The sequence below is a fragment of the Strongylocentrotus purpuratus genome, unplaced genomic scaffold (assembly GCF_000002235.5).
Source record: "Strongylocentrotus purpuratus isolate Spur 01 unplaced genomic scaffold, Spur_5.0 spur5_scaffold_3, whole genome shotgun sequence".
NCBI lineage: Eukaryota > Metazoa > Echinodermata > Echinoidea > Camarodonta > Strongylocentrotidae > Strongylocentrotus > Strongylocentrotus purpuratus.
Genome location: NW_022145609.1, coordinates 26801488 through 26829177, shown reverse-complemented (window position 1 = coordinate 26829177; position 27690 = coordinate 26801488). Strand labels below are relative to the sequence as shown.

The 27690-nt window shown below is 36.7% G+C and overlaps 1 protein-coding gene across 2 annotated transcripts; it reads right to left on the bottom strand.

Annotated features, from left to right (window-relative positions):
* Window positions 1-27235, bottom strand: LOC583732 (ATP-binding cassette sub-family D member 3). 2 transcript variants are annotated; one of them, XM_030996453.1, is made up of 22 exons: window positions 27060-27235; window positions 24948-24975; window positions 23568-23626; window positions 22790-22841; window positions 19715-19803; window positions 19124-19193; window positions 18018-18044; window positions 17259-17329; window positions 16474-16597; window positions 15435-15544; window positions 14598-14757; window positions 13722-13791; window positions 12784-12881; window positions 10308-10399; window positions 7611-7699; window positions 6701-6776; window positions 5785-5926; window positions 5261-5326; window positions 4571-4684; window positions 2755-2850; window positions 1732-1893; window positions 1-374 (listed from the first exon to the last, which is right to left on the bottom strand). In XM_030996453.1, the coding sequence occupies exons 1-22, from the start codon at window positions 27176-27178 to the stop codon at window positions 297-299; spliced, it is 1992 nt and encodes a 663-aa protein (XP_030852313.1). In that variant the 5' UTR covers window positions 27179-27235; the 3' UTR covers window positions 1-296. The 2 variants fall into 2 exon arrangements, with proteins under 2 accessions (XP_030852313.1, XP_030852314.1); XM_030996454.1 differs by lacking the exon at window positions 10308-10399 and adding an exon at window positions 9381-9472.
* Between the last annotated feature and the right edge of the window lie 455 nt (window positions 27236-27690).

Here is a 27690-nt window from a genome sequence, read left to right as displayed (position 1 = left end):
TTTTATGAAGAAAATTTGGAGGAAAAAACAGAGTAATTCCGGCAAAAACAGAATGGTTGGCAGCTCTGATTACATGTACGCTTTGACAATCTTCAAAAATAAACTCCCACAAATCATTTTGAGATAAATCAAATGAAATTGTTCATGGTCTTTGTGTTGGTATGATTTGATCTTGTATCAAATTACATCTCTTCAAATCAAATGAGAGGATCAAACACGTCGGACATCAACGACGTAAAAAGAACATACAAAATTATAATATAATCATATAGATGGTATCTTCAATTGTGCTTCACTCATGATCCAAATTCCACCGTGTCCTGATCTATTTTCTTGAATTCGTACGAACCGCGTCCATCGAACATCAGATAGTACTGCATTTTGGAATGACAAAAAAAGAGAAGAAAAATGACCATTGTATTGCGATGTGTAATTCGAGTTAGCTCGAGAGGAAGGATGATGCTAACCCTTGGATGATCAGAAAAAATAGTTTCAAATATTAAACAAAGAAAAAAATATCTGTCTCTTTCTCTCTTCTCCTCTCCTCTCTTCTCTTCTCTTCTCTTCTCTTCTCTTCTCTTCTCTTCTCTTCTCTTCTCTTCTCTTCTCTTCTCTTCTCTTCTCTTCTCTTCTCTTCTCTTCTCTTCTCTTCTCTTCTCTTCTCTTCTCTTCTCTTCTCTTCTCTTTTCTTCTCTTTTCTTCTCTTCTCTTCTTCTCCTCTTTTTCTCCTTCTCTCTTTCTCCGTCCATCCCTCCCCACTTTTGTCCTTCAATCATTTTTGTCTTAGAGATTTCCTTTATATACATCTTTTTTTTTACAAATCCCTACATGTACGTCTTCCAGATGTCTTTCATTTTCAGAAGTATCCCTCTACATTTCTATCTCTCTCTCTCGCTCTCACTCTCTCTACCCTTTCTTCATTTTTGAATCCTGTCCTCTTATTTCCCCTTCTCTCTTTCTTTCTCTCTCTCTCCTTCTCCCCCTCCGCTATCTCTCTCTCTCTCTCTCTCTCTCTCTCTCTCTCTCTCTCTCTCTCTCTCAGCTGCCCTTCTCTACATGTCTCTATCTCTCTCTGTCTGTCTGTCTCTCTCTTTCAGCATCTTTATCTCTATCTCTCTCTAAGCATCTCTCTCTCTCTCTCTCTCTCTCTCTCAGCTGCACTTCTCTGCATGTGTCTGCCTATCTCTCTCTCTCTCTCTCTCTCTCTCTCTCTATCTCTATCTCTCACCATCTGTATCTGTATCTGTATCTCTCTCTCTCTCTCTCTCTCTCTCAGCATCTTTATCTCTATCTCTCTCTAAGCATCTCTATTTCTCTCTCTCTCTCAGTTGCCCTTCTCTACATGTTTCTCTCTACATGTTTCTATCTACATATTTCTCTCTGTCTCTCTGTCTCTCTCTCTCTCTCTCAGCATCTTTATCTCTATCTCTCTCTAAGCATCTCTCTCTCTCTCTCTCTCTCTCTCTCTCTCTCTCTCTCTCTCTCTCTCAGTTGCCCTTCTCTACATGTTTCTCTCTACATGTTTCTATCTACATATTTCTCTGTCTCTCTGTCTCTCTCTCTCTCAGCATCTTTATCTCTATCTCTCTCTCTCTCTCTAAGCATATCTCTCTCTCTCTCTCTCTCTCTCTCTCTCTCTCTCTCTCTCTCTCTCTCTCAGCTGCCCTTCTTTACATGTCTTTATCTCCATCTCCCTCTCTCTCTCTCTCTCCCTCTCCTACTATGCCATACCTCGTGATATTTCCATAGAGACCTCCTGTGTGATACGGTGAAGAGTGTGATGCCCACTTCCCTTGCATGTGTGTAGATATACCCCTCTACATCCACAGACACAGCACTGGTGCACTCGTCTAGGATAGCAAACTGAGGCTTATGGTAGAACAATCTAGCCATCTGTAGAAGTAAAAAAAAAAAAACAATTAAAGAAAACAAAAGTGAGACAGGATAATGAAAATTGATGTTCAGGACCCCTGTCTTATATTAACAGTTGAGATTAATTAATTAATGAGATTAAGTTATTTGCGATTGATATCAATCGCAACTATGTACCGGTACATAAGTAAAAGGAGACTGTAAAGTTGTGATTGATCGGAGGACTTAAGATTGATTTGGATCAATCGCAACTCTTTATACGACGGTGCCAAGATCACTTAAAAATGAAGCAACTTAAAATATTAGTACCATTTGAGAATAGCTCTGTAATGTCTAGGTGTTTTATTGTTCTTGAATGGAGTGCGAAGGTCACGAGTCTGATCTCCAGCGCGGCACTTACGTTGTTATAGTCCAATCAATACAGTGCTTGACCCACCACTAATTGCTTGACCTACCACTACTTGCAAAATAATTTATTCTGCATTTCAGTAAGCTCCTCTAAACACCATATCAAAATTCTCAAGAAATCCAAGTATCAGAAATTTATGAAATTGGCATAATATACAAATTAGTTGAGGCTTTTATTGAGAACATTTTTTTTTGTTCATGAAAACATACAAAGATCCCCTAAAAGTCAAACACAAAACCCTAATTTGAGCTTTGATATTGTACTTGGCAAGACATCTACATTTGCCACACTTGACCCAGGTGAGGTACATGGGTACCTGGTAGGAAATAATTCCTTGAAATGCTAGAGCGCCATAATGGCAGCCATGCTAAAGCCGGGGTAATAATTTCCAAATCTCTTTTGGAAGCGCATAGAGATGTCATAACATGATATGTGCTATACAAGAACCGAATATTGTTATCATTATTACTTACAGCTACTCTTTGCTTCTCCCCTCCACTCAGTACATCCATCCAATCCTGGACTGCATCCCATGATCCTTCACGCTCTAGGAGATTAGCAAGCTGAACCTAAACATCAAAATCAGTGTATTACAAAAAGGCATCAGAAATGTGCACTAAGAGAAATAAAAATATCGAGTTTAGTACGGCATCTACCCCATCCATTTTTACTATATCCGATCTACAAAGGAAGTATGTAGAAAGATTTTCATGTCATTGAGATTCCATTCATTCAGTGATAATTATATTCTTATTTACATTGATATATTCAATATCTGCATGAAGTGTGAATTACACCATAATAAAAGCACCATGATTGGTTCAGGTTCTACTTTCAAGTTATCAGATTGGTTTTCTCCAGCATTGATTCATTGTGCCCTCGTATAACCATTCACCCCTTTCCTCATCCATCTATCATACCTTCTTTATCACTTTTTCAATATTTCTGTCTTTATCTACTTCCTTCCCCATCAATCCAATCCAAAAGATATTTGATATAGCACATTTTCCTTGTGGTTACAAAGCGCGGCACACACCGCTCCACAATGTCATTCTTTATTATATACCTCACTTAAGTAATCCAGCCATCTGATTGGTCGAAATTGCATTCATAAACTTCAACTGTTCCTGTAAAATTCCCGGTAACCATGCATAAAACATTTAATATTTTTAATAACCATGGTTATTAAAAAAATAGGTCAGCCTCCATGGTTACCCCATAGGTTTACATGTTAAAAAATGGTTTGAGCGATCGAGGATACCGTATGTGTGCGAAGGATTGGTCGGTAATTTCAATACAATTGAATCTCGATCGATCTTACCGACAATTTTATCTTGCATTGTTGACATGAAGACGAAAATAAACTTCCAAAAACAAAAAAAACAACATCTGCCGATAGATCTTGATCTAAGTTCGTGCCAATATGCATTGCAAAAGTAAAAGAAGGGTCCGTTTAATGGAGCTTTTGCGAAGCATTCATCACGCCGAAGCCGGTTTCAATCCATTTTAATGTATATATTGTACAAAACTGCCAAGCACGTGAACATCGCGCGATGGACGAGTGGTGTAAGGCGTTGGTGTAAGATTCATCACTCATTGTACGCAAGGGTTCGACTCTCACCTTCGACAAAAACAAAAAGTATTTTTTATTTTTTATTTTTTAGTCTATTTTTTTTCGGCATATAAAAGTATTAATGACTGCTTTAATATTCGAGAAATAGTTGTTTTTATACGCTCTCGGGAAGGTTACAATTGGGCTATTCCCCTCGGCACGCCTCGGGTAATAGCACAATTCTAACCTTCCCTTGAGCTTATAAAAACAACTATTTCTCTCAAAGCAGTCATTAATACTATAATATCATTCACTCCTTTCATAATTCATCCATCTATCATACCTTCTCTATCACTTCTTCAATATTTTGTCTTTATCTACTCCCTTCCCCATCCTGCATTCTTAAAAATCTTTAACTCCTTTCATTATTCATCTATCTATTATACCTTCTCTATCTCCTCTTCAATACTTATTTTCATCTACTCCCTTCCCCATTTTGAAGTCTTAAATGTCATTCACTCCTTTCATTATTCATCCATCTATCATACCTACTCTATCATCTTTTCAATATTTTGTCTTCATCTACTCCCTTCCCAATCATTTCTTCTTCAGTATCATTCACCAGTTTCCTCATCCATCTATTATCTCTTCAATATTTTTGTCTTCATCTACTCCCTTCCCCATCATACATTCTTAGATGTCTTCAATTTCTTTCTTTATTCATCCATCTAACATACCTTCTCTATCATCTCTTCAATATCTTTGTCAGTGACTCCCTTCTTGATCATGTCTTCTTTGATATCAGGGTAGATGATCTGATCACGCAATGTGCCAATCGTCATGTAAGGCCTCTGAAAACATAGAAAGATAAGATAAAGTTAGGAACAGAAGTTGGAGGTGATCTTGAGTTCTGGTTATGGCAAATAATGACACCCTATCACAATCAAATGAGGTGGAGGTATCATGCTACATGTATACATGTATCACCTGAAGCACACATTAGCATCGTTTGTTTAATTTGGATATAAGAATTCACAAAAATCCATTTCTGGTTTGATAAAATAATTGCAGGGTGTGATTCTGTGTGAACAAAAGCGCTTGTGGGATTGATCCCATGGACAAAATCACTTTGTAACATTGCTTTTGTGACAAAATCAATTATTTGGGGTGTTCCGGAATCACACATGTGTCACATCACATACAAAACATTGACTTCAAAACTAACTTCAAAATATACAGCTTATCATTATTGTAAAATATTACAGGAAAAAATTAATTTCCAAACCATTTTCAAAGACAAGTTAAGTAGCTCATTCTCTTTTCATCTAAAAGAAGTCATAATTGTAAATCTATCATTATGCAATCTGATTACTGTAACATTCAAACAGAGCACATGTATTTCTACCATTTGGCATCAAGGCACTCACCTGTGGCACATAGAACAGTTTCCTTCCTTCTGGCTTGGTGAGTTTGCCTCCAAACAATGGCCAAAGCTAGGTGGAAATAAAGAACAGAATAGGGAAATGGTCATTTTCATTCACACCCTGATTTTTACGTTACAACATCCATTCCATCTCTTCAAGCTCACTGCCATTTAATTTACGAATGATAATCCTGAATACTTTAGAAAACTTACAATTTTGAAAGACGCTAATGAAAAGAAAGCTCACTGCAAAAAAGTTGCTGATCAACAACCATTTGCAGCCAAAGACCAATCAGCCTGATGGAGCGTCCCGGAGTGGATGTGAAACGTAGCAAGCAAAAACATAGTAATTCCGGTTGATTTGTTGATAATATTTAACGTTACCGATGTAATACCCAGATGATTGAGACCTTTCACAGACATTTCAGTAATTAGTTTAACTGATATATAGCAAGCAAACACAAGGTAGATATAAACAAGTGATGATACAATAATGCCATTTCTAACCACTCCAATGCGAGTACCTACTTCTCCAAGTGTCCTGAAGAGGGAGCTCTTTCCACATCCATTGGGTCCACAGACGAGGACATTGTCCCCTGAGGGTACCTCAAAGGTCATCTCCCTGACCAGTATGTCAGCGTTAGGGGTCACCAACGGCACCTGCTCAAATCTAAGAATAGAAATGACATCATTATTAGTATCATTCTGATTCAAAGGTTCCAAAGGATTAAAGGGATTGGGTAACTTGTCTCAGATTCTGAAACAAATTCCTGGATTTAGCTCATGCTGCAATCATAATTATAATTATAATTAAAGGTCAGTCAGAAACCCCATGACTTTTACAAGCCGATCGCCTGTCTGATTATCAAGATATTTATGATTGGAAATGAAAATCAAAATCAAAATCAAAATTGAATTTTGCGTTTTCCTAACAGTTTTCATAACACTACAGTCTATTGGGGAAAATGAGTATGGTAAAACCAGTCACTCAATGCTTTTTATTTTTTGAGGCACTTCTTGATCATTTTGAAGCGCAATTTTTTTAGGGCTTTCAACATATCACAGACACTGATAATATGTAGGGCCCTGCATCTCAGATTTAGCATTGTTAAACGATGCCTTTAAAGGTTTGTGGTCTATAGTACAAGGCATCAATCGGTACCTCACAAAATCTATGTTGAAACCTGCCTTAGCGACCACCTTTGATTAAAGACCACCTGTTAAATAAAGACCACATCTTATGTTTCCCTTTCTCATAACAACCTGTACTACAGGAATCTGTTCATAAAGACCACTTTTCTTGTCTCCCTTGAGTGGTCTTTATATACAGGTTTCACTGTTTATCAATATATCAAGGGGAAGGGGGAAAGCATATTAAGGCAATATCCAAACTCTGTATTAAAGCTGGTCCATAATCCAGTCTAAACAAGTTCTTAGTACTCACTTGATAATGTTATCAGCATGTATGAGCTGACCACTACCCGGTACTAATGGCTCTCTGTCATCTTCACTGTCTGAATCTGTCATGAATAAAGTATCAAATATGAGATGAAGTTAATCAATGACAGGACATTTGTTTGGATGGTTTGGAAAGCGGACTATTACAGCTCTTGCCAAAAAGCATCACTTTTATTAATGAGAAGAGGAATATAAATTCTTGTGATCATCAACACCTGTTATTGGGTAAACACCCAAAGGGTGTCAACTTTCCCATGAGACCCCACTTCTATGTGTCTTTAAAACTACCCAGATAAACTTTCATAGCAATCTCAAGGGGTAACTTATACCAATCAAGTATGGTTCTTGAAAGAAAGAAGTTTAAGAGGTTTGGCAGTTTTTTTATCAGCTGTACAATGCAGACTTGGAATGATTGGATCCCCTGAGCTCAAATCTTTTACATTGGGTCTAGTAAATTATACTGATGCAACCGAAACAGAAACATTTAGAATCTATTTGGTTACCTTTCTCTTCTCAAGAGAAGGGTAACTTATTCCAATCATGTACTGTTCTTGGAAGACAGGAGTTTGGATGTTGGGCAGTTCTTGCTTCAATTACTCTGTATGCAAACACTTGTTCAATGCAGACTTGGAATGATTGGATCCCCTGAGCTCATAGCTTTTAGACTGGGTATAATAATTTTTTAAAGCCCCTCTGCACTAGTTTGGCATGGAGGGATTAGACCTCCCTGCAAGGTCACTGACAGGTGGTTATCTCAATCAAATCAGCTCTTTATTAACATAAGAAAAAGGGCATCATGGGGGATCAATGGTCACCGCTTAGGCATTGTTGGCTGTATAGAGGGCGCAAGTAGCGATAAGTAGTGCAGTGGGGCTTTAAAGGAGTTTTTCGGTTACCTTTCTCTTCCCTGACCATTGTTCTCTCATAGCGTCCTTGGTTGAGATCTTCTAGGACAGTCATCAGTTCAGTCACTCTCTGGGTGAACCTGTGCAATAACGCAAAAGAGAAAGACATTTTTAGAAGTTCACATTGAGAAGCAAGATTTGGCCCTTAGTTACCTATAACATAACATTTATTTGTTTTCAATTATAAGTTACAATATACCTATTTGATATACACTCAACAAAATAAGAAAGTGGACACTATTAGTTAAGATTTTTAAATTATTGTTCAATATAAACTTATCTTTCATACATCAAAATGAACATAAATTAGATGTTTGAGACAATTATTACAGATGCCCATGTCCATTTACATTTAAATGGATACTTGATCTATATTTGCCATTTTCTTTAATAATCAGACCTTCTAACGGTTAAATTAATGTGCTTCAGATAAGATATTTAACGGCAGAATTAAAGAGAGAAGTTATTTGTTGTCTCTCATTACAATGCATATTGTTTGCAAATTAAAACCTTCCCCAAAAAATAAATTTAAACAAAAATAAATAAATAAATAAAATTTTAAAAAATAAAAACATATTAAAAGTACATCAAATATCCTTTTGCTTTAGATATTTGTCATATATTAAACAAATCTACTTCATGCATCAAGCACATCCATGCACATTATCACAACTAAGGGTTATGGGTCATCATAAATAAATATTTATTCCAAGAGAAGCAGAAAACAGTAATGATTTTTTTTTTTATAAATAAATTAAACAGTGGGTTAAATATAAATATTTGAGATGAGCTACAAAACTACATGTATGTGGATATGATTAGCATGAATGCTATTGATACTAGCACATGGTGGGATGACCGAGCTTGGACGATTAAAGGGTTAACAAGAATGAATGCAGAAGACTTATATCACAGATAGGACACAGCTTTGTAGCCAGGTGAATAGGATTATATTTAAACCGCATGGTTTCCATTGACTCCAGCCAAAGTTATCCCAGACTTACATGTAGTATTAATTGGGTTAGAAGTGGCTTTAATGAATAGATAAGACTGACTAAAATAACGAGAGTACAAAATAGAAATGCTTTTTATGCAGACAGTGACACACACGTACATGTACAATCATAGGTATTAATATCTAAAACATGTGGTAGAAAGAAAACATAACACAAACTGCACATATTGGACTAAAGATAACACACAAACATGCATGAAGAAGATGTACACCCCTAGACTCCTGAATCCTTTCATTTCCATAGGATTAACACAGGAGCCTCCCCATTCCTGTACACAATGGATTAACGTTGATTTTTTTTTTTTTGGTCTTCAGATCCTACTTGGATTGAAACTGAAAACATATTCTTTCATCTCACATGTAAATATCTTTGATTGGAATTTCAAACATAATTCTTTCAAAGGATACAAAGAGTGCAGTGCTCACTAATTTATATATATTTTTTAATCATTTAATGGTTAGAATGAGAGAGATAGGGATAAAGACAGACATACAGACAGACAGAGTGAAAGAGACAGAGGAGAGAGACAGAGAGAAAGAGGGATAGAGAAAAAAAAGAGACAGAGACAGATGAGAGAGAGAGAGACAGACACAGAAAGCAAGAGGGATGGAGAGAACGAAAAGGAAATAGTATGCTGTGGCTCAGGCTACAAAAGAAAAATATATCACTTTAAAAAAAAAAATTATATACCACTGCACATCACTGGTTGACATCTGACCCTTTGACCTTTGACCTGTGTACTCACCCTGATAACCTGGTCATTTCGCGACCAGAGAGGATGAGGCGCCCTGTGGCCTGAGCCAACCTGAGCAGCATCCTACCTGCTTGGTAATACTCCTATGCAATCAGGAGAAGGAGGATGAGGATTGTGATTGGAATGTAAGACAAGCAGGATAAATAAAGAATGCAAAGAGTTTTATGATGCATGTTTGAAATGAATCAGGCCTAAAAAAAAAAAAAAATGTTGTATTGCCCTTTAGGTGATAAAACATTGGTCGGTCAGTCGGTTGAAAATCCTCTCTTTTTTTGCCTTTTTTTTTTCACTCCATCTTTGGGTTGTTATTTTTCAGTTTTGAATGCATTAATACGTTTTTTTCCCCAAAAAACGGTTAAAAGAAGAATTTTTTTTTTTTTAAGCTGACCATAGATTTCAAGATTTTTGGGTTGGTCGCAAAGGACAATGCACCAACTTTTTTTTAGGCCTCATTGATAGATGACGGATCTGCCAATGTATCTATTTGGATTAAAATGGATATGGGGTGAAGGTTCAGATGACTGATGAGATAATGCTTTGAGTATCAGCATAAGAAGAGGGTTCCTTGGTAGCCCCCTACCTACTGCATCGGGAGAGGGGGTGGGGCGACTGGATGAAAGGCAAGTGGCATAAACTTTAAGAGAGGTTAGAATGCGAAACAGTTGTAGAAAGACAAGGAACAAGACACTAGGATACGTGCACAAACACAGACAAAATACAATACCAACCAAACTCATGACAACACAGTGCACGATGTTAGCCACTATATTACAACACACATTGTAAATGTACATGCATACATGTATGTGTGTATAAACAGCAATGTGCGTGCTTTTCCCAAAAGGTAGTTACTTCTAGGAGCTAAAGTAGGGATATTAGTTTGCTCTACCTTTTTCATACCCGATTTTTCAATCTTACCCTGCAAGTCTTGTCATTTCTCGCCCCGATAGGATCATGCGACCGATAGCCTCAGCTAAACGCACCAGCATTCTGCCGGCCCTATAGTAGTGCTATGCAACCATGGAGAGGGAAGGTAAAATAAAGAAGAGTCCAATCATAAGTTTTTTTTCTTTTCTTTTAGTTCTTTTTATTAATTATAATGCAGATTCACTTTTTTATGGGAGCTAAATTATTTTTTTGTTTAAAAAATATCAAGACTCGGAGGAAGTAAATTGGGATAGTCGTTACTCCAATCGCAATTGTTTGCTGTGCATTCTGTGTTACCAGAGTTGGTGGCAGAAGTGACATCACAGGTTTACATTACTGTATTGGAATACAACATGGAATAAAACAAAGTGAATACACCTGCGGGTTGGTGAGAGTTCCAAAAATAAGAAAGTTATGAGTTTTTGAAGTTGCGATCAATCAAACACATATTGGCAACTCTGTGACGTATCTTGAAAGCTCCTCTCCCATTTGCCTTGTACTAAAAAAATGTTTTATCATATATACATTCACCCTTAATATAATTATTGCAAATATGTTTTTTTACACAACCACTGTATGAAACAAATCTATTCCATCATCAATAACTAAGAGACTTAAAGTTTATGGAATTTTATCTGTACAGAGCAAATTAGTGAGGAGCTCCCAAAATATGTCAGAGAGTTGCCATGTTGTGTTTGATTAATTGCAACTTAAAAAATTCATAGCTTTGAATATTTTTTCATTGGATTTTGCTCAAACTCTCACTGATCCGTTTCTCTAACTTTTCTGCTTCTATCAAAACCAACTAATTATCAGGATGGACTTCCCCTTTAAGGAGGTGTGCAGCTACACTGAAAGCTCATACAGAAGCAAAGACGAGTGAAATTCTGAGAATGAGTGAAAGCAAAAATCCATCGAGGGAGGGACTTACCCTGCCAGGCGCGTCATTTCACGCCCTGACAGAACCACACGGCCAATGGCCTGGGCCAGTTGAACAAGCATGCGACCGGCGAGATAGTAGAGCTACAAAGAACAGTCCATGCAAACACATGTACCATACACACATAGGCCCAATTCACAGGTTTAACTTAACCCAGGATTTAAACCGTCATTTACATAACCCATGGTTTAAAAGTTAGTGCAAAATAAGCGTACCTTGCCTTGCGCACATCTTATATTGGACCTCTGACAATGTTGCGCTAATTTTAGACTATGGGTTATGTAAATGAAGATTTAAACCATGAGTTAAATTTAACCTCCTTTATGAAATCGGGCCATAGAGGGCGAAGTAAACATACAAATAGAAGAGAGTGGATTTAAATCTTGACCAAATAAAAGGGATTTCTTCATCTAAAGATTATCTGATGGCAACATCCATCTGAAAAATCAAACCTAAAATGCCAGACAGCCACTCAAAATCCGACTTTTATCAAGTGATGGCTAAAAGCTTGTTTGTGATTGGCTGGTTTTGAGTGTAAAGAAATGCATCAAGTGATTAGTTTTTGTGGGGGAGGGGGGAGTTGGAAAAGATGTTGGTTGCAAATGAACTCTGCCTCCAATGTAATATTCTAATTACGTTGTCATTCTATGCATAAATGCACATTTTTTTATCAAACAAAACATTTATAATTGGAGGATTTACAATCAATTAGGCTCAATTGTAACATTTATAAACACAAAGCCCAGAACTTAAGATTACAATTAAAGAGGACCACTTAATCACCTAAACAATCTACATGAACATGAAGCAAGTATAAAATCAATCCTTCCCGATAAAAACAGCAACAACAAAAACTTAACCTGTGATTCTATGGGGTTGATGGTGAAGGAGAATGCAAAAAAAAGGATAACAGCAAAACCCGAGGTATAGGACCCACTTCTGACTTGAAGGTAGGTTCTGTGGGCTTGCGTGCATGTATGCTTTTACTCTCATTTAATGCGTAATTTAATAACAGCCAATTTCTCTTCACAGAAGTAGAATTTAAAACTGATATATCGAATACACATGTAGTATACAGTCATGGAAGCCTAAATACATGTGCAGAGAAACCTGCTTTAGCAACCATCTCTTTGGAATTTTCACCTGTCTATAAAGACCACATTTTCTGTTTCCCCTTGTCAAGTGTTTCTCACTAAAAATGTACAAACCCTTTTCCTTTTCAATTTCTTTTCATTTCTTAAATTTGTTGTCACATTTGCAACTCTCAGTAATCTACTAGGTTTTGTACAATAAGTCTTTTTTTTTTAATAATCTTTTTCATAATTTGTTTCTATTTCTATTTTCTGATTGAAAAAATGAAAGGCACCCGTACATAAAGACCACTTACCTATGAAGAGTGCTTTTCTCGACTCCCTTTCAGTGTTCTTTATATACAAGTTTCACGATATTTGAAAAAATTATTTAGGGGTGATTGGTCCTCTTTTAAAGTAAGAAGTATTGAGTTAGAAAGGGATTTCTATGACATACCTCCATCATCTGTGTATGTGACATGGAAAGGAAGGGTTTATGAGCCAGGTTCAGGAAAGGACGACTCACTACCATGTACCCTACTACAGTAGCAACATCTGTGAACAAAGAAGATATCAACATATCAAGAAAAATAATCAAATAATAATAAGTCACATTTGTATAGCGCTTAATACTACGTTTCTAAGGGCTTTACATTGTAATTATCATTACTCCTGTCATGGATTCAATAGCTAATCCACACTTGAAAGTGCACACACTCCTCTCCCTGGTGAGTATTCCGGTCAGGTGCCATTCTACAAATCTACTCTAATCTAGGAATTTGTAGAGCGCCTATGTCTAGTTGCCTTATCAAAGGTGCTGACGAGGCTGACAACCTACTGAATATGCTGTCCATGATTTCTCTCTCAAGAGAGAGAGACTGGGGTAGAGGCTAGTCGTAAGCAACGTGGAATAGAAACATGTATATGTCTTAACCTGAGTTTTGAAAGTGCATGTAGATAGCAGATAAATAGGAATACTGTTCAACAATCTAGGTGCAGATAAATTATCACATCAGAGTAAGACTGCTCCATCTGTCACCATGTACCTACATGTACGTGTTATTATGAACCAACAAATCCATCATACATATTACTGCACGGATTTGTCGGTTTATAATATCAACGACAAAATGTCTGATAATGAAAAATTTTGTGAGTATTTGATAACCTTTATGGCAGTTTGACCAAAATGAAGTATGACAACATTTGTATCCCTAGGAAAAGTGTCAACAGGAATAATTACACGTCATTATTCTTTCAAAGCCTTATCTTAATTTTAACATCTATCCAAATTTTCAACAGTGATAAGATTTCACTAGCAAGTCGATTCACAATGGGTAACTACAGAGATGGAAAGAACAAGAAATATTAATATCATTCTCCTTTCAAACTCACATTTTGCAATGATGTTATCCACAAAACCCATGGAGAATCTGAAGAAGATAAAGTTGTGTAGATGATCCACCTGCAAAACAAGAAAAGGAATTTAAAGCTCATATCCCATTCCATCTCAGAATGGTGTTTATTTTTCTGAAGATAAAAGATAATTCTCATACATATTTCTTTGAAATTTTAAGACAAGCTCACTTCATTACAGAGTCTGAACATTAAAATTTACTACAGTCATAACACAAATAAAGCCCTCAAATTATATGTAAGTGGGGGTCACGCAATACAATGTCACCATCTGCTACTGTAATTCCTAGAATGGCAAAGCTCAATTTTAGTTGTGCACTTCTGCACACACATACATGTAGTTTGATTCAATCAATCAAACATCACATACTAATACATGTAAAGAGTTAGGTCGTGGTGTAGATTACATTTATCATAATTACTTCCACTTAATTTTCATTTTACTCTTCCATTTAAAGGGAATTTTTATAAAGAAACTTAATATCAAAGAAAAGCCCCAGAAATTCTGGATAACAAAGAGTGCTATATACAGAGGGCTTACGGTTGCACCATGTGAGAAAGAGAGAAGGGAAAAATTGGGGAGTCCTGAAAAAGACTGTCGGTAATCTTTCCTTCTTTCTTGAGGGTTATGTTTGGTTACATGCCCTGATTGGATACGATGGGAGTGGAGAATGTGCATACATTGTGTGCGGGTAAGCCTGAATCCAATGACCGGGGTAATAATATACTTATCTGTAAAGCGGTTTGTGAGGGCCTCCGGTCCTGAAAAGCGCTATATAAGAACGAGCTATTATTTATTATTATTAAACTGCTGTGTCCTACATGTACATATAAATACAAATCAAATATATTTACCAGTTTCTTGAATGTTTTGTTGATGGTTCTCTGCTCAGGTTTGTTACCCTGGTAGAAGGCAATCTCCTCGCTGTTTGTGATGAGACGAGAATTGACGAATCTGAACTCGCCCTCGTACTGCTGCTCCTGTACAGTCATCTTACCTACGGGTCTCCTTAATCTGCATGCAAAGAATCAGACCAAAACAACAACCTGTTCACATTCTCTCTTGAAACATGTTAATAATAATAATATTGGATTCTTATATAGCGCACGTATCGACCTTGCAAGGTGCTCAAGGCGCTCCAACATTACCCGGCTATGCTAGGCTGCCGGTTTCGACACTCGCAGCATTTTAAGGAATTCCTTCCTACCGGTACCCATTTAAAACCTGGGTGAAGAGTAGTAAGCGTAGGTTAATGTCTTGCCAAAGGACATTAGTGCTGCGGCGGGACTCGAACCGCGGACCATGTGATTCACAGTCCGATGACTTATCCACTACGCCACAACACCTCTACAGACTGTCACTGACTCTCATTCATATTCAGGATGAATTCATTTTCACAATTCTAAGGACACAAACGTACACCATTCTAATTTTGGTTACGTTCAAATGCTGAAATTCAGCCACAAAGTATCAAGCAACTTTCTAGTATACCATTGCAACAGATTCTGTGTTATAGCTTTAATCATTTATTTTTTGGTAAACTTTTTATCAGATATATTCCATAGACATCCATATCTGTATTTTTAAAAAATACATATTCCTTGGGTTCGATGAGAGTCATATTCAACACTCCATCATTTCGTCTTCCATCTTGTAGTTTTATTATAAATGAGATAATTTGTAAATCTTACCTTGTAAGAACAAGACCTGAGAAGGCAAGATAAAGCAGCATAAACCCTGGACCCTGTGCGCCAATTGTGTTGGTCAACTCTCTAACGTAGATCACAATATCTAAAATAGGCTGGAAAAATAATAAGCAGATGTAGTGAATTAGATATAGGCAAAAGCGGAAATACATGTACTTGGAAAAATCAAATAAATGGAAATTAAAGTTAGTAGCATCACAACCTAGTTTCCAGACCATTGCCTTTGATGCAGGCAATGTCTCATGCTTTATTGACAGGACCAAAACAGTTTATAATTCATGGCAACCAAGGGACCAACAGCTTTAAGTCCTCTCCAAAGGACTTGATAATGAGGATCAATGCCTTGCCAAACAGCACTATCCCATCAAAATGGTTTCGAACCGTGGGCATCCTGGTTACGAAACCACTGCTCTACCACTGAGCCATCGCGCCCCACTCTTGGCGTGACCACTTCTCGCATTATCATTTTCATCGCATATGCAAATAATTTATCAGTATCTTTATCAACGAAGTCTAACCATAGCTCATTATTCCTTCCATATTTGTACACACTGATTCAGAGAGCTGAACACAGAAGTGAGCCCTCATTGTTAGCCGCCATTACTGGGAGCCATCAAGTACGCTACTTAACAGTTAAAATATTCTTGCTTTAGTTGAGAGATGGCCATGCACATAGAGTTAACAACTAAATTATTTGTACCCTTGTCAAGTTTTGTAAGTTTTTAAGTATGTAAACAATTGAGTTGTCCTGATTTATGGTTCATGAAAATGTGACACATTACAGCTTACATCTTAAAGTGTTCAACAAAGGCCCTTTATTAAACCAGTCCGCCTTTCATTCTTGAGTTACGTAGAAACAGAAAAAACATTGAATTTACCAGGGGTATGAATAATTTAGTTGTTACTGTACATATGACACTGAATCATCTCTTGTTTATCTCAGATGTCCTCCAGCTATGGTGGACAAAGTATTACAGTATAGTGCTCCCAGAAACCATGGAAACCACATCAGTGTTTAGCCTACCTTGCTCAAGTTTGAGTAGAGTTCAGCCACACTGTTGCAGAACTTCTCTACGTCTTGCGTAAGGAGCTGGTCTGCGTTCGCTATCCTGTTGTCCAAGTTACTCATCTTGTAGTAGGTGAATCCCCTTAGAACAAAATAAGGAGAATTTGATTATCACAAGAGGCATTAAGTACAACGTCTTTCAGATGGTGACGTTAAAAGTCGGTCCCCAGACGTAAATAATCATATTTAATTGATACACGTCTGTAAAATCCCAATTACACACACACAAATGTTAGCTTGAGTCCATAACATCCATATAAATATTTTACAAACTCTCATTATTCACTGAGCAAGGGAATTAATAACAGATTCAGGTTAATGAACTCTTTTCGTCATTATAAAATAAAGCTAACAAATTTTTAAAAAAACAAGCAGACTTGTGCATTATAAGTTGAAGGGTGTTTTTGGTTGGAATGGAATGGAAATGATGAAAACTAATAACAATATGGACTTGATAAAAAATGTACAACTGCTCTAAACCAAAGGGGAAAAAAATGGATTCGAGCTGGAAATGCTGTTCATGGGGAATATATAGTCCCACATGTGTGTACTTGTGTCAGTATTTATCAGCATACCAGTAAATGGTCTTTAGCAACCTTTCTCATGTATGCTTACATTTTAATAGCTATTCATAACAATCCACTTATTGTATGATACCAATTGAGAAAGAATGAATTTCATATACTTTCAACAATAACAATATATGTATAAAAAGCAAATGAAAACAGAACATTATAACATACTTGAGGTAGCGAGAGTAAAGATGACTGGTCAACTGGGTCCTGAATCTCAGCTTCAGCTCATTCAGTCCATACTGATTGGAAGAAGTAACAAAGTATTACGTAATAAGGTCATTGATGTACCTATGCATGTACATGTGTGTCTTAACATGACTCAAATATCTCAAAACTTAGAAATCATTAGCATTTAATGTGAACCAAAATGTTGGCATTATTAACATGAGCATACAATATATTTAATTACTTGTACTCTCTATTACTAATACTGATTTAGGCAAAGCAGTATGCCCGAAATAAGTGCATCTTTTTTTAAAATGGGCTCCTACTTCTTCTAAAGAAATCAAACTCCTCTCATTATTCTTAATCTTTCTTTCTTTTTTTTTCTTTTTTGGGAGGATGGTATTTTGTGTGTACAATTCAGCTTAGCAGTGCCATCATTTTTTAACTCATCATAAACTGTAAATTTTAAAAGTTCTCATCATTTTGGTCATAAAAGCAAACACATTATTAAAAGGCCTATTTTCAGGTGTTTAGAGGATAAATCATCAGCACCTATGCTATTCTGCCAGATAGCCCTGCAATTATTATTACCCCAGCAATCTCCAGGTACCCATTTACACCTGGGTGGAGAGTGGCAAATGTCAATCGATGTCTTGCCAAAAAGATGTGAGTGTTGGGCTAGGATTCAAACCCTCTATCCTTAGAATGAGAGTCAAGTAAATGAACCACTATGATCAAAGTCATCTTCTATTTCTGTCTTACCTTCAATATGTTGTTGACAAGAGAAATCTAAGGAAAGAAACAAGATCAAACAGAAAATTCAAAAATCAAAACAAACTGGATATGATTTTACAAAATGATATTGTTTGAATAAATTTGTGCAAAGTCTTATAATCATAATAATAATATTAGGTCCATTTAAATAGAAGATATATGATTATTACCCGTATCAGACATCTGAGCTGGTCATTTACAAAACCATATTGCCCTAGTTTTCACTAGCAGTGGGAACGAAGGGGTATATTCTTTGTATTTTCCTTGGTCTCCCTGCTCGTATAGACTTTGCGTGTAGAGACGAGTGAAAATATACCTTTGTATTTTCCACGGTCTCGCATCCGGGCATCTTGTATTGACTGCGCCATATTTTGTCACTTTCATTGCGCATCTATTATGCGTACGAGAACCTGCGCACTTTGCGCGCACTCTATTGTGACGTATTAATCACACCAAATGCACACTGTTTGCAGTGTATCGAAAATTTCGTCAAGCACTGGATGCACAGTGCTGGTTTGACAAAGTTTGTTCAGTTCTTTGAGATTGTCATGATGGATTTCTGTATTTGCTCTAGATGTCTGATTTGGATAACAATAAAAATATTGACTGGCTTTACTTTCGGGGGATATCAGAAATATTTACCGCGCTAAGACCATATTGCCTCCGTCTTTCGACTCGGGGCAATATGATCTGAGCTCGGTCAATATTTCTGATATACCCCTCAAGGCCAGTCAATATTATATGAATATACTCTACTGCACTTAATACAGAGTACATGTATCATATTATTATACTATCTTCACTATTACATGCAGATATTCCTCTTAGTTCTCATTATCCATGTTAAAAAAACTGAATGGATCTTGAACACAGCAACCTCAAGGTTTCAAATTCAATTTAAACTGTTCCCAACCGTGATGTACATTTTACAGACACAAATACAAAATCATTCTGATTAAAAAGAACTGGAAACAAGCATAAATAAACAAATCAATTCACATCTATCTCTAATCGATCCAATCAGTCTTTTTTTTCTGTACTGAAATGTGTTCTGACACTCCTGATGGAAACAAGAATATTTCATGTATATTTACCACTGGCATTGCTGTGATAAAGTTAAACAAATGCTTCTTGAACAAGTTGACATCACGCCCAATGATGGAACTACAAGAGAAATAGAGATAAACTGTAATTAATCGTCTGTTACAAAGCATAATATTTTATTATCTTTCATAAAAACATAACACCAACAACAGGATTCTCATTACAGTTTATAAGATCTTTTACTGAAGGTTCTTCTTACAAATATCATTACATAAATTCAATGTATTTTCTTCAAAGCTGAACATATTCATATCATATTCCATGTAGGTTAGTTTGTCCCTTAGAACTACACACTAATGGCAACACAGGCCTTAACCCTACATCTTTGATGAAATAAAGCCTGGGGCATTTTGGATCACAAAATTAATTATTTTTTACCATGCTAACAAAACAAATGTAAGAATATACTGCTTTAATTCCTATCTGAGAGACTTAGTCGATGTACCGGGGCAGATGAAACAGAGGGCATTAATCCACTAACTTGGTTCAAAGTGGGTCTCTTGTTTCAGGAGCACAGCTCTATCCACTGAACCATAATTATATACATCTTCTCTCTCTCCCTCTTTCTCTCCTTCTCTTACCTTTCAATGGCTGTTCCATTCTGTATCATCCATACATCACAGTATGTCCGAGCTATGAGAGAAAGTGCTACCAAAGCTAAGTACCCAGCCTGTCATGAAAGAAACAAAAAGGTATCAATTAAACATACTGTATACAATGTCAGCATATGCTATACAATTTCACACATTTCAAATTAAAAGGAAAAAAAAGACATTCCCATATTGCATGACAAAATACGTATCAAACTATTTAAAAACAAAACATAGGAAGCAAAATCTCTCTTAAAGATAAACTCCAGTTCTGGTAAAAAAAAGAAAATTAATTCTCACAGAATCAAACGAAACTTACACTGAATGTTCAAGATTACAAATAAATGACATGTGCAAGGCTCAAATTAATTTTTTGTCCACGGGGGCTCTTCCAAAAAAAAAAGAGCCCCCGTGAGCTCTCTCACGGGGGCTCTTTTAGTACCGACGGGGGCTCTTTTTTTAATACAAATTTTCATTGAATTGGTACCCATGAAACTCCTAAATTCCTTGGTATTTTATCATTATCATTTATTTAAGTCGGCATTTTCCCTCTTAGAAATGTACTTGTTACATAGCTGTTATTGACTTTTATCTCCGTAATGACATTCTCTCCATTTCTTCCCGCTCTGCACATAATGTCCTCCTCATTATTTGGAGCAACCTTATTTACATTCTTTCTTTACTTTTGGTTTTTACCATATCCTTCCAAAACACAGGGGCAGATCTAGCTTTTTGCTAAGGATGGGGGGGGGGGTAACCCAGATACGATGTGGAGCATCGTCCACGAGCCGCGTAGCGGCGAGGCGATTTTTGTTGTTGCTATTTTGAACTCCCGTAATTGATGTGTTCCTGGCATCTACTAACATGCGGAGCATCGTCGACGAGCCGCAAAGCGGCGAGGCGATTTTTTGGCGCTATTTTGAACCCCCGTTAGTGATGTTTTCCTGGCATCTACTAACATGCGGAGCATCGTCGACGAGCCGCAAAGCGGCGAGGCGATTTTTTGGCGCTATTTTGAACCCCCGTTAGTGATGTTTTCCTGGCATCTACTGACATCTACTAATACTGTGTAGGTCTGGACACAATGACACATGATAGCATTTTTCTATGCACAACACATTTTCACTCGGCAGCCCAAGGGGGAGGGGGGGGGGTGGTTAAACCCCTAAACCGCCTAAATCCGCCCCTGCAACATCTTTGGTGATCTTCTTCTCAATATTGATTTACTGGTCAAGTTACATTATTTGCCGATCTTTTAGAATAACCAGATTTCAGAGGATTCACACTTTTCACAACGAAAAATTTCTCCATGTTTCAGTCCTTGCGCGATCGTCTCCAGCTCCAGCATATATTGGGCGTCAGCGTGCACACCGGTACTACCGGCGCAGTATAGCCATTGCTGACGGCCGCACTACAGCTGCACTGCGAGCTCTGTTGTTTGTATCGGTAATACTCATAGAGATGGGAGAGAAAGCGCCATCTAATTAGTTCCATTTTATTGGTTTAAGGTTTGAAAATTGATACTCAATATTGTGTTAAAGTTATATCAGAAAAGATAATCTTTATTTTATAATTCCACGGGGGCGATTTTTAATTTTGCAATCGCCCTCGTGAACCATCTGACGGGGGCGATTGTGGGGCTCACGGGGGCGAATCGCCCACCGCCCCCGTGTATTTTGAGCGTTGGACATGTGCCAAACAATTTTGGAAGAAAATGTATACTGACTGAGTAATGAGCATAGAAAGACAAGGAAATCAAGGTAGTACTCCCAGGCACCATGTGTGTTGTCCCATATATAGCTTTCTGTGTACAGTGCTTGTTACTTTACCAAGACTCAGTCAAATTTATTATGATTTTGATGACTCCAGAACCTTGCAGTGCACACCAATACTTACATGCTACATGATCAACTGTTTCTGATCCTTTCCACACCTTTTCTTTCACAATGCAATCGCATTACCAGTACTAAAGTTTATCTTTAAGCATCTCTTTTTCAATTAAATTTAATACTCTTTCCCCATTTCTATAAATGGTTTTACTTGATTTCATTTTGACTTTATATCAATCTTTCTTTTTAAAAAACACAAATTTTTCCTCCAAGGAATGACAAAGTAAAAAAGTACATGTAACTTGATCTGCTTCCATTTAATATAGCTAAATATGATTTGTTTGAATTCTAGGTATTAGTTTCAAATAATTCAATTGTTTTATGTGTCTACAACATTTTATGAGAATGGCTACCATCTACATGATGTGTATGCATAGAGACGAACATATCACACAATAGATTTGAAAATTTAATTGTCAGTGTAAAACATCATTTGAAAATTGGTAGTACAAGAGAATGATGAAAGCATCATGGAAAGATATGAAAACTAACAGCGAAATACTGCATATGGCAGGGCTTAAACAAAAGATCCTGATAGGAATAGTTGAGGAAAAATAGGCAAAAATGCTTTGATCACTTTATTAAAGGTATAGACCAGTTCTGGTCATGCCATAGCAATGTGAAAGAAACGTTGTGGAATCGTTCAGAAAAGGTTGATCATCTAGCATAAAAGTATTGGTGTGTACTGCAAGGTTCTGGAATCATCAAAATGATAAGAAATTTGGCCCAGTCTTGGTGAAGCTACAAGCACTGTACGCAGGAATATGAATATGGGACTACGCGACATCTATCCAGTCCGGATAGATATAATAAATTTACCAAATATATCTATTAGTACACGGTTTCCTGGCAAAATTTGTATCATCACATATTAGTCAAAACATATTCTTTCACATGATTGGTAATATGAGCTTCCATTTCATTTTCTGAGAGGGGGGGGCGTTTCCAAAACTGGTCTATACCTTTAAAGGACAACATAGTCTCTTGAAAGACTTGTTGGAAGGAAAAGTAGAGGGTACCAGACAAAGAGGGAAACCAAGAACTAACTGGGAGGGGGACAGGAAGACATGGGGTGGAATGAAACTGCAAGAGTGAGTGGGTAAATGTTGCAATCAACCTTCGAGCTGGGAGAATATACCTTGATATAGTAATAGGTAGAAAACATGATCTGACCTACCTCTTTGCTGAACCAACCAGGGACAATTATACGCAGAATACGAAACAGCCGTCTGCAACACAAGTGTGATAATTATGTTCAAATAGCCTTGTTTTTATGATATCAGTTATGGATATCCTTTCCAAGAATTATTTGTGATGAGCTATTCAATTCACTTGCTGTGTATAAAGAAATTTTTGTAAGGACGAAATGAACCTAGCTGTGTCAAGTATTAAAGCATCTAGCAAGTTTTCAAATCAATAAACATAGAATTTCACTCAAAAAGTATGCATAGTATTCTAATACAGTAGTACACTAGTCAGTCTATTGTTAGAAGTACAAATACATGTACCGTAACTTCCATTTTTATCAGTACTTCATGGACCTAAAAACACTCAAATATGGTTTTAAACTATAACTATAGCAATAAAAGATTTTCTTTCTGTGTAATAAGTATTTCGCAGAAATGTTTTTGGAAGACTAGCCTACTTTTTATGCAAAACATGTTCATTATTCACAGTGTGGTTCTGTTATATAAATATGCCTCAAGCATGTTTAATCAATTATCAAATTTAGTTCCAATGTACAAATTACACTTGTACCAGAGCCACCTTACACAAAGTTTGGCCATTATTTGTGCTTGGCAAACATTGCAATATTCACCATTCTGTGCTAAACTAAAACCGGGCTGGCCAAACCATGACCTGACTTGTACAAGAGATCATATGAAATTTTTAATGGGGATTCTGGCTCTCTCCAAAGACATCTTGATTACGAACATTGTAATACAAACTCTCACCTGAAGAACTGTCCATCCACAGCAGCTCGGTCTTTCTTTGATTTATCTTTGTCATTTTTCTGAGAAATACAAGAAATTAATGAAAAGAAAACTATTTCACAAGGAAAACAAAGTACATTTTGCATTATTATTATTTTTCTCTTCTTCTTTGAAACAGATAGGGAGGTCACACACAGATCTACATGTATGCACTTCATTTAATTTGCAGAGTCACTGGAAATTGTCTTTAGCAATTCTTTACATTCATGGACCTAATTGTACATATGAATGGCCCAAATATATATGCACAAGTATATGGGACCATTAGTATATAATTTAATATTATACATGTATAAAAAAAAAATCATATTATACTCTGTTGCAAAAAGGTTATGATCTTGAAGAAGAAAAAAGGATGACAATGTCCTTTTCCACTTTCAGATCAAGTCAATGTCATTACAATGTCATTATAAAATAACATTTTATACATGTATCTACATACTCATATTGTAAAAAGGTCATGATCTTGAAGAAACAAAGAATGACAATGCCCTTATCCACTTTCATATTAAGTCAATGTCATTACAAAATAAAGATATCCAGAATATTTTGTTAAGTCACCCCTTTTAACAAATATCAATACCTGGTACACTAACAATGAAAATGTAGACTTTGACACTGTGTTCTCTGGGAGATTACTATATTTAACCAAGCAGCTTCATTCAAAAAGAGTTTGACTGAGGAGTACAGTGTGTGTGAGATGGTCAATCCTGCTCTATTTGCATTTGATCAAACCTATTTACTTAAAGAGACCATTACACATGGTATAAGATATTCTACTCTTTAACTTCAGCGTTGCCATCTTTGTATTTGCTCTTATAGTAAGTGCTCTCTGATGGAAAAAGCACTGTTGCATAGGGGCTGTATGCAATTAGAAAATGTTTCAGTTCATGTTCTACAATGTACATGAAGCTAACATGTAATAAATGAATAACTTTCTTAGATATTTCACTACTGTACAAGGTGTCGACACAAGATGCCCCTCCCTGCAAGTTCATATATATATAAATACAGGAAACTAAATCTCTGTAATTCTATTCTCATCAGTCTTATATGCATGTGTAGGTATTGTACTAAAGGTAGTACCTTCACTCATTGGCTTATTCATTGACTGCCTGGGGTTTAAACAGAAATTGTTTAGATTATGAATTTGCTGGTACTTTTTGTCTGGATAAATTTTCAATCTTACTGGCAGTCTTACATTATCAAAGTAAATACTGTAGACATGTATACATGTATATGCCTCTATCAAAACAATTTAACATTCCTAATAGAATTTAAATGCCCTTTTGAATGTTTTTCACATTTTTTTTCTTCAAAATGAATATATCAGCAACTTACCTGTATAACAGCTTGCAAATTGGCAGCACTGTATAAAATAAAATCAGGAAAAGTTAAATACAAAGATTCATGTATGCATTATCATTATTACCTGTAACCAGAACACTTGTACTAGACACACACAAAATTATCCTGGCTTCATCAAATCAAGAGACTAGGTCTATTTCATGTCTGGAATTTCATAAACCGGGTCCCAATATCAGCTAGCAGAATCTGTCCCTTGCCTCTATAGCGGATATATATATAATCAGCTTACATACAGAGTTGCTGTTTAGGTTTATAGGCGTTTATCATTCAAGATTGAATATTTACGCCTCTTCTGTTACGATTTTTTCTTTTCAAATTAGATTTACTTTTTTGAATAAACAGATTTGGATAAATTGGATTCTTAGAAAGCAAAAGGCTTATCGGCCATATTGGATGTCCAGTATGATACACACATAAGTCTATGTTCAGTCTCTATCTGTTTGCCTTGAGCTAAACTACCCGGCAAAACTAGTCAACATCGTCGATTTAATCCCATTATTTTTCCCTTTTTACATTAAAAGTATGACCTACTCTAAGGCCATTTAAAAAACAAAACATGTTGAGCGTCCTGCCTTTTTGAAAAAAAGAAAGGAGGAGGCCCTTTTTTCTTCTTTTTTTTCTTCAAAATGGTCGCTCGGTCCATTTTCCCCGACTGGATGGAGAGCCAGTCGGGCTATTTTTCAAGATGGCCACCAGCCTTTATGTTTTGCTTGTATTTTTTTCAGAAAAAAACAATTTTAGCGGTATGTTTTTTCATTTTTAAAAGTTGAAAAAAAAAATAATAAAGCAGGCGGTCTCAAAAAGATTTTTTTTTTTTAATGGCCTAATGTGGTAATTTACACCATGTTCTTCGCGTACGAAAGGAAAAGAAATTATTTAAAAACCTTTGATAATTGAACAAGCCTTGTCTGGCAAATACAAAATATTTATTTCCGAGAATTTGTCTGCAGCGTAGCAAGTCCAAAGTCTGCACTGCATGCGCAGAGCTACCAAGTGTCACGCATTATGCGTGACAGTCGCGCATCGAGGGTCTGAAAACACTGTCACGCATGGCAACTATTTTTGTCACGCATCAGGGCCAGACTTGGAAAAGAAAAAAGAAAAAAAAAAGGTAGTAGACTACGTACTGGCCAACGGCCTCAAGGCCTCAGCTAGCTCCTCGCAGGGTTCGTGTACGTACAGTGTATATCGCATGCAGGCCGGCTATCACGTCTCGTCATGCACGCACACGATTTTGAAACGTACACTATACGCTATACCCTCGCCCGCGCACTCGTCATGAAAATCACGCATAGCTGATCTTTGAACTTGGCATCTCTTCATGCGCGCTATGCAGTGTGCATTGCAGCAAAGCTTTTCCGAAGGAGCAGACTAGGCCTCCAAAGCGCAGACATAACTCCTTCGAACAATGGTTGCGCAAGTCCAAAGTTTGCACCCAACCATCACAGGCTATACGATTGTATTGTGCAGCGGTTTGCTGTGAAACCTGTAAGAAATTGTTTATTATAATGTCTTCGTTTTAAGGAATAATACTCCAAAAAAGATTAGAAAATTGACACAAAAGGGGTAAGAAACATAACGAATTTTAAATCATAACTATTATTTGAACAATTGATAAAGATTTTGTATGATTTAGTAGGGTATGTCCCCGCCAGAGTTACGGGTCAACGTCTGGATACGAAAATCAAAAGTACACTAGCACCCGAAATGCAACATGGGATGAATTGGGTTAGGACAATTTGACAAGGAATCACCCTTTTCCTCATCAAAGATTTCTTCAAATTTTAATTTCAAGTGATACAGATGCCAAGAGGAGTCGAAAAACATTGTAAATCAAAATTGTAATTACTACTTCTTTACATTTCAAAAAAATGTGACCCAATGCGCTGTTTGAATCGTTTTCCTACGCAGGCTCTGGAGCTCCGACGCCTTCGGCCTTCGGCGACGGAGCTCCCTGGAGCATGGAGCTGCTACCGGTACCGGTACGGTACTTGCTAGCTGGAGTTACGCTAAGCTATGTCATGTTTATGCGTAAAGTTGCGTTCCATTTGCATGCAATTAATGTAATTAGGAACAAAAACTCACCTCTTATTCCGGAGTATGCGTTTGTTTCTAGACTTCACAGCATTATAAATCAAGAATCCTGCTACAACTGAACCTGCTGTGGTACGACTAAAGATGAATTTACTGAAGGAAGGTGCCATATTTCAGCCTTTTTTCATCCACATTTCTCCGGCTCCGCAAGCAAAATTAGATAACTCGGCCTTGAATTTCGATGCCTCGGATCTGTCCTGTTGAATACTATGAAGAGCCATGAGAGCTAGAGAACAATATTCATTAGGGATTTATCAAACCTAATTATTCAAACCAATATATTTGTAATCTTCCTGTTATATAGATGGTTTTCTGAAATTATAGATGTAAAAAATAACGAGGTTTCCATATTTAGTTAATAGAATAATTATATCTATCATTTTTTTTTTAAAGAAAGCACTTGTTGACTGATTATTGATTTATACCCAGCGTGTCATACTGCTTCCCGGATTTTGTTCAGGGGCGCGGCCAAAAGGTGTTCCATTAAAGTTAAGTTCAAGTTCAAGACCAGTTAAGTTCAGGGCCGGACCATTTCCTCGAAACCGTCACAAGAGTAACTTCTTGAATAAATCAGCACTGGTTAATAAGTTATTCAAGCGTTTCACAATGGAAAGCCCTCTTT

Excerpts from the sequence above, each read along its gene's own strand:
- LOC583732 (XM_030996453.1), bottom strand. The coding sequence starts at position 27,178 with ATGGCACCTTCCTTCAGTAAATTCATCTTTAGTCGTACCACAGCAGGT. Across the intron at positions 6,777-7,610 it reads AATGGTCAGGGAAGAGAAAG|ATTCAGACAGTGAAGATGAC; the intron begins GTAACCGAAAAA and ends TATTCATGACAG. Across the intron at positions 4,685-5,260 it reads AACTGTTCTATGTGCCACAG|AGGCCTTACATGACGATTGG; the intron begins GTGAGTGCCTTG and ends CTATGTTTTCAG.